The sequence below is a fragment of the Salvelinus namaycush genome, chromosome 2 (assembly GCF_016432855.1).
Source record: "Salvelinus namaycush isolate Seneca chromosome 2, SaNama_1.0, whole genome shotgun sequence".
In the NCBI taxonomy this organism is placed as follows: domain Eukaryota; kingdom Metazoa; phylum Chordata; class Actinopteri; order Salmoniformes; family Salmonidae; genus Salvelinus; species Salvelinus namaycush.
The window spans coordinates 66,162,481-66,175,735 of NC_052308.1; the positions used below are offsets into that span (position 1 = coordinate 66,162,481).

At 43.4% G+C, this 13,255-nt stretch overlaps 1 protein-coding gene across 1 annotated transcript in view; it reads right to left on the reverse strand.

Annotated features, from left to right (window-relative positions):
* Window positions 1-13,255, reverse strand: part of LOC120027656 (EVI5-like protein) — a 39,175-nt gene that overhangs the window by 7,575 nt on the left and 18,345 nt on the right. The window contains exons 3-15 of the mRNA XM_038972653.1: window positions 10,983-11,172; window positions 10,072-10,296; window positions 9,605-9,679; window positions 9,279-9,404; window positions 8,349-8,492; window positions 8,097-8,186; window positions 7,021-7,118; window positions 6,744-6,804; window positions 6,550-6,603; window positions 5,321-5,461; window positions 858-974; window positions 646-786; window positions 131-292 (exon numbers count right to left, since the gene is read on the reverse strand). Of these exons, the coding sequence (XP_038828581.1) occupies window positions 131-292; window positions 646-786; window positions 858-974; window positions 5,321-5,461; window positions 6,550-6,603; window positions 6,744-6,804; window positions 7,021-7,118; window positions 8,097-8,186; window positions 8,349-8,492; window positions 9,279-9,404; window positions 9,605-9,679; window positions 10,072-10,296; window positions 10,983-11,172 (1,624 nt within the window). The remainder of the gene's footprint in view (window positions 1-130; window positions 293-645; window positions 787-857; window positions 975-5,320; window positions 5,462-6,549; window positions 6,604-6,743; window positions 6,805-7,020; window positions 7,119-8,096; window positions 8,187-8,348; window positions 8,493-9,278; window positions 9,405-9,604; window positions 9,680-10,071; window positions 10,297-10,982; window positions 11,173-13,255) is intronic.

Here is a 13,255-nt window from a genome sequence, read left to right on the forward strand (position 1 = left end):
GCCAACTCCTATGGTCATTGTTACATGCAACAGACCTGGGATCAGACTAAGGAAATAACACAAAATGGATCACTTTTATATAGATAGAGCACAAACAGATTTGGCATCAGACTAAAGTTATTCCACTGACCTGGCTCTCCAGCTGTATGGCTTGGAGTTTGACCTCCCTGAGTTCAGCCTGGGCCTGGGCCTCTCTCAGACGCACCCCCATCAGCTTGTCCTGCAGCTCATTCAGGGCATTCTTCTTGGGGGATTCCTTCCAGTGACCCCCGCCACCTTTTGACATGTGGAGCTGGAGAGAGAGAGGAGCGGAGATGAAGAACAGGTTAGAGAGCCACAACAACCATGGTGCATCGGTTCTCTATCCATCTCTCCCTGACGTCACTCGCTCTGAGACCTTGAAGTAGTTGTTTCCCTTGCTCTGCAAGGGCCGTGGCTTTTGTGGAGAAATGGGTAACGATACTTTGAGGGTGACTGTTGTCGATGTGTGTAGAGCGTATCTGGTTCTAGCCCAGGTTGGGGCGAGGAGAGGGACGGAAGCAACACTGTTACATAAACCCTGTTCTTCTAGTCACCTCTACTATGCTCTCCCCTTCTGAAGCATTCAGTTCCCTACTGTACAGTCTTCTGTGATGTGTTACTTACCTGCCAGCGCTGGTTAAGCTCGGTCACCGTGTCCTGCATCTCTCTGAAGGAGTGCAGTGTCTCCAGCTCTCTGAGCTTCACCAGCTTCAGCTCATCCTGCAGCTGGGCCACGTTGTTCTCATCAGGCAGAGAGCTGCTCCTCTGGAACACACACACACAATGAAGATATTAAACACACAGATATAACCACACACACAGGTGTGTTCTCTTACCTTCTCTAGGTCCAGTACTTTGTCCTGCATCTCTTTGAGGGCTCCCAGTAGCTCTGCCTCCTGCAGCCGGGACTGCTCCAGCTGCGTCTGCAGACCGGTTACAAACTGCTCTGTGTACTGAGACACAACACATGGACCAATTATAAACTGAGATAACACACTGGGACCAATCCCTAACTGACACTACACATACCAACCAATCAAACTTTTCTGTGTACTAAGGCATCAGAAGATAAAGATCATCCACCCAGCAAAGTCAGAAGAGGACTGGCCACCCCTCAGAGCCTGGTTCCTCTAGGTTTCTTCCTAGGTTCCTTCCTTTCTAGGGAGTTTTTCCTAACCACTGTGCTTCTACATCTGGATTGCTTGCTGTTTTGGGAATTTAGGCTGGGTATGTGTACAGCACTTTGCGACTGCTGATGTAAAATGGCATTTTTAAAATACAATTGATTGATTGATGGGTCAGAAGAATGTCTGTCTAAAATTGCCGTTTTCTATTGATGTGGATATGGGAACCACTTACAACGTCTGGTGCATCCACCAGGTAGATTCACCTCATTTGTGTACACCCAACCAGATAAATGAGTGATGTACTAAACGGAGATGTGGAGTACGGCTCTGTGTAGCTGTGATAGTTGTGGTGGGATGGACAGAAGGGATGTGGGTTGGCAAAGGGGTCAACCAACCAAAAACATGTCCGTTTCTCACTAGATGCGTTTCAGAGAGAAGAGACAGAAAGAGAGAGATGGTGAGATAGAGAGAGAACGTTGGGACAAACCAATAACTTTGCATGTGTATGCATGGCATAAAGGCCTTTCTTTCTTTGTGAATTAAAGTACCCACTCAGTTTCAATGTGAGAGAGAAGTGAGAGGTGGGGGTGTGTGAATTCTGGCTTGGTAATACACCCAGGCTAGTCATCGGAGGCACAACACATTATCTGACCACACCTGAAACTCCAATTCCATAGCAACACCACACACACACACCTATACCACTGATTCTAGTCGATCTAAACTTAGTTCACTGATGTTGAAAGCCTGATGGAGGAGGGAGTCAAGAAACAATGGTGAGACATGCAAACTCGTGTGAACTCTCACACCATATTCGTCACATGGTGAATGAGTGTCATTAGTGTGACTGCTGTGTCTTGAGTATGAAGAGAAACAGCACATTGTTACAACACTGTACATACTGTACACAGCCATAATGACATTGGAAATGTCTCTATTCCTTTGAAACTTTTGAGAGTGTAAAGTTTACTGTTCATTTCACTTTTGTTGATTATCCATTCCGTTTGGCAATGTAAACATATGTTTCCCCTGCCAATAAATTGAAACTGTGAAACTAACGTATGTAGAAAGAGTTGTGGTTCCTGACACATTTAGTAACAGAAACACATCATCTTTTGTTTCTGCCGTAGTTGGGGACTTGCATTCAAAACGGAGTCAAGCACTAAGTGACTCACACGTGTTTGAATAGACTAAAATAGTGTGCGTGTGTGAGAAAGATAAACAATTTAAAAAAAACATGCTGCCCACATGATGCACTGCACCTAGAGGCAAAGTCACAGAGGAGCATTCAGTGTTTCTGTAGCATACAACACACACTAACACGCACAAGGACAGGCGACACACAGCCGCTAACACACAGCCACAATAGAATAACTGAACCCCTATTGTGCTGGACCAGCTGGGGTACAGGCATGGTCTGTCTGTCTACCCATTCAACATCACACTATTGTCCACTTCACCATGGCTGTCTGTCTACATCTATGCATTAGAATGCTCATACAACTGGCTTATACAACACCAGCCCTGGGTGAACACAATGTTATAACACTATGGATTTAGAACAGGTCAAACATCAAACTCTATACAGTGACTACCGCCCCGTAGCACTCACCTCGGTAGCCATGAACTGCTTTGAAAGGCCGTCCATGGCTCACCTTGACACCATCATCCCGGAAACCCTAGACCCACTCCAATTTGCATACCGCCCCAACAGATCCACAGATGATGCAATCTCTATTGCACTGCACACTGCCCTTTCCCACCTGGACAAAAGGAACACCTATGTGAGAATGCTGTTCATTCACTACAGCTCAGCGTTCCACACCATAGTGCACACAAAGCTCATCAATAAACAAAGGACCCTGGGACTAGACACCTCCCTCTGCAACTAAATCTCGGACTTCCTGACGTGCCGCCCCCAGGTGTTAAGGGTAGGTAACATCACATCTGCCATGCTGATCTTCAATACGAGGGCCACTCAGGGGTATGGGCTTCGTCCCCTCCTGTACACTCCCTTTTCACCCACGACTGCATGGCCAAGCATGACTCCAACACCATCATTAAGTTTGTTGACGACACAACAGTGGTAGGCTTGATCACTGACAACAATGAGACAGCCTATAGGGAGGTGGTCAGAGAACTGGCAGTGTGATGCAAGGGCAACAACCTCTCCCTCAACGTGAGCAAGACAAAGTAGATGATCGTGAACGACAGGAAAAGAAGGCCCAAAAAATTGGCAAAGACTCCAGTCACCCAAGTCATAGACTGTTCCCTCTGCTACTGCACGGCAAGCGTTACCGGTATGCCAAGTCTAGGTCCAAAAGGCTCCTTAACAGCTTCTACCCCAAAGCCATAATACTGCTGAACAATTAATCAAATGGCCACCCAGACTATTTGCATCGACACCCCCCCTTTGTTTTTTACACTGCTGCTACTCGCTGTTTATTATCAATGCATAGTCATTTCACCCCTAACTGCATGTACAAATTACCATAATTGCCTCGACTAACCTGTACCCCCGCACATTGACTAGGTACCGGTATCCGCTGTATATAGCGGCGTTTATATTTTATTGTGTTCATTTTTTTTTTTTAACTGTCATTTATTTAGTAAATATTTTCTTAAAACTGCATTATTGGTTAAGGGCTTGTACGTATTCGGTACATGTGACAAATAACATTTGTTTTGATTTATAATGTACGATGTTGTTCAACTGGCAACTGAAAGCAATAATTCTACATTAGAAACAGTCAATACTTTGACAAGCAACACCATCCTAAAAACACACAGAATTACTGTAAGTGAGCGTCAAACAGTTACTTTGGTAGTGATTCAGTTTCTGTATTTTAAGTGAAGTTTTCAGATATGACCAATTAAGAGAAACAAAGAAAGTGTTTGCCAGCCTGTCCACGATCAAAGCGCTACCCAAACACTTACGTTAAGACGATAATCAACTTGATCCTAAACTGACAAATCACAAACATCCATACACAGATTATTCTGAACTGTTTGGAAAACACATGTTGTTATTATGTTACATGGTATGAATAGCATAGGGGCAGAATAACATGTATACACTGCAACAGTTGACTTCTAGACCTATTTTCTTTAAAATTGTATATACACAGATAATACATTTTGAGTAAAAGTAAAGAAACCTTAATAGAAAATGACTCAAGTAAAAGTGAAAGTCACCCAGTAAAATATGACTTGAGTAAAAGTCTTAACATATTTGGTTTTAAATATACTTAAGTATCAAAAGTACGAATAATTTCTTCTTCCTTATATTAAGCAAATCAGACAGCACCATTTCTAATTTACGGATAGCCAGGGTCACACTCCAAAACTCATACATCATTTCAAAACAGAATTTGTGTTTCGTGAGTCCACCAGATCAGAGGCAGTAGGGATGACCAGGGATGTTCTGTGCGAATTGGACCATTTTCTATCCTGCTAAACATTCAAAATGTAACGAGTGCTTTTGGGTGTCAGGGAAAATGTATGGAGTAAAAAGTACATTATTTTCATTAGGAATGTAGTGGAGTAAAAGTTGTGAAAAATATAAATAGTAAAGTACAGAGACCCCAAAAAATGACTTAAGTAGCACTTTACATCACTGATTATGAGGCATACCGATACTGTCTATCATCCAACATCCACTAACTGTGTCACTCTGGCCACAACTCAACAAACTGAGTTGGGGAAATTCACATTGACACTTCACCGTTCTCACCAACACCAGCCTTTATTTTTTTTCTCGCCGAAGAATTTGTCAATGTCATCGATTTAGAACGTAATTATTTTTTAAATGACAAGTAAAATGTGCAAAAAATTTGGTCAATTATTTTACGAGCAGAAGACCAAACAAGTTCCCCAAACAAGAACAACAAAAAAATCCACAGGGGCAACCACAGTCTATACAGCCTAGTGCTGGTCATTTTCAATACCCGTCACTGGTGCATCAAAAACATGTTTTGTCATTTGTAACTTTTAGAGCTTGTTATCCATTGCAATAGACTTGTATTTGAGAATTTTACTCATAATCTCTGAGTGAAAGCCTAAAACGGGTGCACCGTTCATCAAATCCTGACTCTAGATCAGTTCTACATCTGAGTCCCTGCCCCTGCAGCATCCCAATATCTCACCCACACTGACTCCAGATCATTCCTTACCTTCTCCCGCTGCAGTTCTCCGATGGTGTCCTGGGCTTTCTCCAGGTTCTGACTGGTCACGCTGAACTGCTGCCTCACCACCGCCAGCTCCCGCTTGATCACATAGTTCTCCTCCGCCTCCTGCGCCCGCGTCACCTGACCCTGGAATAGTGAAGACACAGGGTCAGAGACCAGAGGGGGCCGTGTCAGTTATAGGGAATATGTCTGTGGGGGGCTGTATCGACAACGTTGGTTTGAATTTCGAGGGAATTGGGCTTAGCTTTAACACTTTCCCAATTGGAGGTTAGATATTAGGAGTTGACAGAGTAGAATATAAATGGCACTTCTGTATCCATTCCTATTAGGTTGTAATTACCCTACAAAGACATTTCTATCCTAATAAATGACAGAGGGCATTGTGTTTCCACATGCAGGGCTGTAGGCCTTAATATTAGAGCTCCTACCATGGACACACAGACGCACATGCGGTCAAGGGGGAGCATGGTCTGACAGACAGACGTACAGACGGACAAACAAAACATTCTCTCATGCAGAAGTCAGGCATTGATTGGTCACTGTCAAGGAGACAGAGAGAGGATGTGCAGGAGGAAGGAAGGTGTTAGAAGAGGAGAGGTGGTTTTCCAGTACGGTACCTGTATCAGCCTGTCTGCTAGAGCAGCACTTTCCTACGACACGAGTGAAGGAGAGGAAGAAGATAAGAAAAGGATAAGGAGAGAATAGGGAGAAATAAAGACAAACACGAAGAAGGAAGGATATGAACAGGGCAAACGAGTGACGGAAATGTGACAACAGAAAATAAATAAGAGAGGGTGAGAAAGAAATCGATAATACAGAGTGAAAGAGGGTTTGTGTGAGAGAAGGAATACAAAAAGAAAGGAAAAGACAAAAAGCATTACTCAGAGGACAACAGGAGAGAAGCAAGAGGGGAAGAAAAGCCAGAGTACTTGGAAAAGGAAGAGAGACTCAGTGGCTCCGGTCTAGAATAAGGCCCATCCTTTTAAATCATCCACTCACGCACACAAAATCAACAGACATGGTCTCTGTCCTTAGGTACATTCACAACTTAAGTCACCTCACTTATTCTGTAAATGTGACAGGATATAAGTCTTAGTTGGCATGGCTATATTTTAGCTTCATGTTTCTGGCTGTGTTTTATTGTACATCATAAACCTTATTCACATAAGCGCTAAAGTGAGTGTCTGACTCGAAGCCAAGTTTCCATCGCTTACCTTCTCCAATGTCTCAATCCTCTGCTTCAGAAGCCTGTTCTCTGTGCGTAACCTCTGTGGATGTGCAGACGGGTAGAGAGACAGTTAGGAAACGGTATTAGTCATTATACAAGGCAGAAAAATATATATATTCTGTCGGTCTATTAATAGATTCGCTCAAAGAAAAAGTTAGACGGGCATGTGCACACGCACACCTTGATCTCTATCTGCTCCTCCATCTCTTTGTTCTTGATTGTGGTGTACTCTTTCTCCAACCTGGCAAATAAAAGCATTTTAGTAGAGTTAGATTCAAACAATGTGTTTCTATTTTACATTTATGCATTTGACTGTGTGCAAATAAAACTGAAACGAATCATCTTAAACTGAAAGCATGCTTTGTATAGTAACAACACTACAAGCCTGGTCCCATTGGCCCATATTAACTGTAGTCTACAACCTAAAGCCAGTATTGTTATCAGAAGCAGAGCCTACTTCTTCATCCTCTTGGGGTTGTATTTGACCTGGTAGGCCCTCAGGATCAGCTTGTCTGGGCAGCTGTCAAACTGGTGGGGGATCACCTTCTGGAAGTGCTGTGAGAGAAGGAAGAGACATGGTTAGAGCTTCATAGAATACACTCTGAACGAGAATATGTCCTGTTAAGACACTCTGAACGAGAATATGTCCTGTTAAGACACTCTGAACGAGAATATGTCCTGCTAAGACACTCTGAACGAGAATATGTCCTGCTAAGACACTCTGAACGAGAATATGTCCTGCTAAGACACTCTGAACGAGAATATGTACTGTTAAGACACTCTGAACGAGAATATGTCCTGTTAAGACACTCTGAACGAGAATATGTCCTGTTAAGACACTCAGAATGAGAATATCTCCTGTTAAGACACTATGAAAGGGAATAATACATTCAGTAGGTATCACATGATAATTGAAGTAAAGACACTTCACAAATGCCCATATGCTTATACAATGGTTAATTTCACTCTTTAGTTTTTCTTGCCTTCAGTCGGTCTTGTATCTATCTACAGTGATAATTCATGATTTATACTATAGTGCAGGGGTCCCCAATTACATTTAGCTGTGGGCCGATTTTTTTTCCTTGAGTGGATGGGTGGGGGGCCGGAATCATAGTTATAAATAATTTGTACACTGCAAATTGACCGCAAGAACAGATATAGTATTTGACAAAACAATTAGAATTTCAAACCTTGATTACATTGTGATACGATCACGTGCCTCCATTTATCCGTGGGACTACTTGGGAATAGATGTCCTAAATTAAAATAACTGAGCTCATTTTCTGGTAATTTTACAGTCTTTTACATCCAAGAAAGATTTTTTATTTATTTAAATAAAATCTCAGAAAACTTGAGGGGGGGCAAATAAAATCACAAATTAGGTCTCTTAAAGCTGGATTACTTAATGGTGAAACAGCTTATTGGGGAACCCTGCTGTAGTGCCTTTCATGGGAGAAATCCCAAATGGCACCCTATTCCAAATATTGTCCACTACTTTTGACCAGAGCCCTATGGGGGGCTAGTGGTTGTTACCTGAGACATGCCCTCCATGTCCAGCTGGATGAGGTCAGTCTGGTTGTACTGCAGAATGGCCATGCCCACACGAAATATAATCTCCAGACCCTGAAGACAGGGAATCAAAGTTCAAGTCAACACAACCATAGTGCTACATCAACCTGTAAATAAAGGTTACATAATGTAATGTATATCCACTATGTTGATTTTTTCAAGTATATGTTCACCCAAACACATTCTCACACAAGACACCAGTGGTGAGTCTCTTACCTCGTACATGAAGATATCAAAGATGCGTGTGGCGACGGGCATGGGGAGGAAGGTGAGGAAGAGAGTCAGGAACCAGGAGGAGGCGTACATGGAGGTGTGGAAACTCTGAGAACGGAAGTGGACGTTCAGCTCCGGGAGCTGCTCCTGTTGTGATATGGAAAGAGAGGGGAAAGAGGGTGGATGAGAGGGAAAGATACGAGAGGAGTTAATTAAGCAATAATGCACGAGGGGGTGTGGTATATGGCCAATATACCACGGCGAAGGGCTGTCCTTATGCACGATGCAAAGCGGTGTGCCTGGACACTGTCCTTAGCTGTGGTATATTGGCCATATATCACAAATCCCAGAGGTGCCTTATTGCTATTATAAACTGGTTACCAATGTAATTAGAGCAGTAAAAATAAATGTTTTATCATACCCGTGGTATACGGTCTGATATACCATGGCTGTCAGCAAATCAGAAGTCAGGTCTCGAACCACCCAGTTTATAATAGGGGTTTTAGTTGAGCTACAAACCCGTAATGGTTTCAAAGTGGTACTATTAAAAATGTAAGGACTAACCTAGCTCAAGTCTTTGCTGTATGAATCTATTTGCTGCCCCATAGTGGACAACTTTATAATTGCAATATCTGTGCTTATTCCCCAACTACAGTACACTGTATACATACTTACTTAAAACCAGACATTTTTGAGGTAAAAAATATAATAATAATTTCAATCCCAGACACCTGCAAGGCCCTTAAGGTTTTAGTTCATTTGACAATAGATGCATCCTAAATGGCACTGTATTCCCTACATAGTGCACTACTTTTGACCTATTGGCCCTGTTCAAAAGTAGTGCACTTTATAGGGTCTAAGTTGCCATTTGGGACACATACAACCTTCTACATTGGCCAGCGTGACATATGGAGATGGATAAAGTTTATTTACCTGCAGCAGGTATTCAAACTGGTAGATACAGAGACCTAGTTCAGCCATGGTTGGTTTGAAAAGCTCCCTCAGACGGTACTCCTGCATCAGACGCACAAACACACAGAACGCCTCCTCCTCTGGCATCTAGAGGGCCACAGGAGAGACCGGGTCAGGCTGTGTGACTGTGTGCATTCACACTAAAATCAGGAGCTCAGAGGTAATTTATTCATACTGTATAAGCAACGAAAAAGGGTAGAATCAGGACAATTCCGTATGTAGCACAACGTAGCGCGATAGCAAGAGAGGGGAATGTCTAGACTAGAGGGTTGCTGAAGAGACATTACCTGCATGAGCAGCAGGCCCACGATGAAGGCACTGCCCTGGCAGTAGCCCACCTCCCGGTCCACCAGAGAATACGCCTGGACACACAGACATCAATCAATATAAACAAACCTATACTCATTGGGGAGGTTTCCCAGAAACAGATTAAGTTTAGAGATTCTACATTTGTTAAGCTTTTTAGTCCAGGACTAGGCTGAATCAGAGTCTGGGAAACCAGCCCATACAGTTTAAATACACATTTAACTCAAATCAATCACATTTATTTATAAAGCCCTAAAACCGGAAACCCAGCCTAAAACCCCAAACAGCAAGCAATGCAGATGTAACTGCTTCTAACTGTTCATCCAACTGCACATCTCACTAGTACAAAAATGACTAATCATATCAAATCCATTATGTTTGTCCATGTAAACCTAAGAGACAACATTCTAATAATGCAGTTCAAGGTCAAAGGTCAAAATATCCTCACCTTCATGACGTTGAAGAGCACCTCCTGACCCAGGCTGTCCTGGCCCTTGAAGAACTCATGCTCGGGGTAGGTGCGGGCGATGTCCCGGCGGATGAGCTTTTCGCAGGGCGAGGACATCTTGAGCAGCTCAGAGTACTGGTTCTTCACTGGCATGTCTGTGGCGTTACCAAGCAGCTGCCACACGATGGCCCGGAAGTGGTGTGGGATGCCCTTACGGATCAGCTCCTGGAGGTGAAAAGAAAGGTTTATTTTACAAATCTAATTCTCAGCTTAGTGTAGAACTCTACATCCTAGCCTATACTGAATATCTATGTCATCTCATATCTTATCTTCACTTATCATATCCCTCCATCTGTGCTCTCTCCTCATTTGTCCTCACTCCCATTTTCTCCTCTAATCTCTCCTGCTGTTCTGTTCCTCTCTCCCTGGCTCTGTCTGCTTTCCTATTTTAATTTTATTTTACCCTTATTTTACCAGGTAAGTTGACTGAGAACACATTCTCATTTACAGCAACGACCTGGGGAATAGTTACAGGGGAGAGGAGGGGGATGAATGAGCCAATTGTAAACTGGGGATGATTAGGTGACCGTGATGGTATGAGGGCCAGATTGGGAATTTAGCCAGGACACCGGGGTTAACACCCCTACTCTTACAATAAGTGCCATAGGATCTTTAGTGACCACAGAGTCAGGACACCCATTTAATGTCCCATCCGAAAGACGGCACCCTACACAGGGCAATGTCCCCAATCACTGCCCTGGGAAATTGGGATATTATTTTTAGGCCAGAGGGAAGGGTGCCTCCTACTGGCCCTCCAACACCAATTTTCCCCCTGTCCTCTCTCCATCTTCTCCCCTCTCTTCCCTTTGCTCTATCAGTTTCTCGATAACTCATCCATCCACCCCCCTCACCTTGAGCAGCTTGTCCTTCTTGCGTCTCCATTCGTCCCACTCGTTGACGATGCGTCCCCACAGGATCCAGGTGTCCTCCTCCAGGTGGGACAGGTTGGACGAGGCAGAGGAGCTGGACACCAGGGACGAGCCGCTGTTCCGCCGCGAGCCGCTCATCGAACGCATCGACTTGGAGTCCGCCTCCAGAAGTCTGGGGAGGAGGAGGGGGTATCAAGGGGTTAGAGGTCAAAGGTCGTCAGACAAGGGTCATATGAGTGAATCAAGAGCCACTTATGCTTTCATTACACTAGTCTTGTTTTGATCTTTTTATTGTTAATCCATGATGTTAAGCTTTTCAGGCTTAATGTTATATTCTCTTTTGCATTAAATTAGACTGTCTATTTGAACCGTTTTTAATTATTACCCCATGTAGTAGAAAATCACGTGTGGGAGAATGTCATCTAAAACACTGGAGGGCACAAACAACCAGCAGTACCTTTAATACTACTACGTCAAGACACTGAGCCTTGAGCACCTCTCTGATAGTGAAACACTGGGCCTATTGTTGAGATACTTATCAGTGCCAAGGCCGTAGCAGCTACTCTGATAGTAGAGACACATTGAGGTTGCATCCAAAATGGCAGATTTTTCCCTATATAGTGCACTGCTTTTGACCAGAGCTCATCTGGACCCTGGTCAAAAGTAGTGCACTACATAGGGAATAGGGTGCCATTTGGGACGCAGCCTGAGTACTGAACACATTGGTTATAATACCGTGCCAGTAACAGCAAATGTCCAGCTCACAGAGGCAAAAGAGGAAGGTTCAACAGTGCATGTTCCAGCTCTGGCATCAAAGCGTCTCACAGCTAGCCTAGCCGGCCCGCTAGGCCTTGGCCAGAAGCTCCTCCAGCCCAATGACACATCTGCTCAGTGCATCTGCTCTGAATCTACCCACAGCGGGGAGAGGCTAACCTCTGCTACCCCATACTGACCTGGAAGCCTCATAGCAATGTGCTGTAACGCAGTTGAATCGCTGGACAGTACCTGTTTGTTTATGAGTGGTCTAAGACACTGCATCTCAGTGCAAGAGTTGTCACTGCAGTACCTGGTTCGAATCCAGGCTGCATCACATCCGGCCGTGATTGGGAGTTCCATAGGGCGGTGCACAATTGGCCCAGCGACGTCCGAGTTTGGTCGGGGTAGGCCGTCATTGTAAATAAGAATTTGTTCTTAACTGACTTGTCCAGTTGCAAACGCCATTCTCACAACAGCGAAGTGATCTTGAACGCAGCCATGCGAGACCAGTCACCAGGCACAACCTAACAGTAGGTTTCCATTGAACAAAGTTAACTCGAGAAAAGCAATGTTGCAAAAACAAAATCTTTGTGACATGCGTCATGGAAACGGCCGATATAGGAGAAATGTTCTAAAGATCAACAACATTTTTATCCGTTCAATAGGGGTGGATTTTTATTTTGTAGAACTTTCCTTATTGCAACAAATGATGGAAACAGTGTTCATCTAATAAATTATTGCCAAATAATTTTTTAAGGTAGACCTACGAGGGGCACATCGACTCTACATTTAATTCTAAATGTCAACTACTTCCCAAATAAAACATTTTACTATAAAAAAAGAATGTTCCTTTGCAGTGACTTTCAATAACGCCTGAATTGCTTAGCGTTGCTTTTCTGGTCGCAAGTTCAAGATCCAATTATTTCAGATCTACAGGAGTGCAAGTTTCACCATGGCGACAAGGTGGCACAGGAGAATTATTAGAATATGGCAAATATTCATAAATGCTTGCATTCTATCCATGCTGGCTTTTGGGAGCTACCTCAGACATGAAACAGATAGGTGGGAGGGCATACATGGGAGGGCATACATGGGAGGGCATAGAGGCTGCCGCCAATTTATTAATGTGCAATTTGCCTTAAATGGATATTGGAAACATTTCAACCACTTCATTTTTATATGACACGTTTTTGCTAAAAGTTTTTGTTGTTTTTTGTGGGATGTCATTAAGTCCAGATGTTTTTAAATCGACACAAGACAGTTCAATGGAAACGCAACGTGGCAGGAAATTGTCACATCTATTTTCTATGCAAACGTTCTAAATGTCTACACAAAACCACTGGACAAGTTAATGGAAACATACAGGTAACTGCCTAAATAAATTACACTTGAGTAAATGAGGCATACAAAGTATATTGAAAGCAGGTGCTTCTACACAGGTGTGGTTCCTGAGTTAATTAAGCAATTAACATCCCATCATGCTTAGCATCCATGTATAA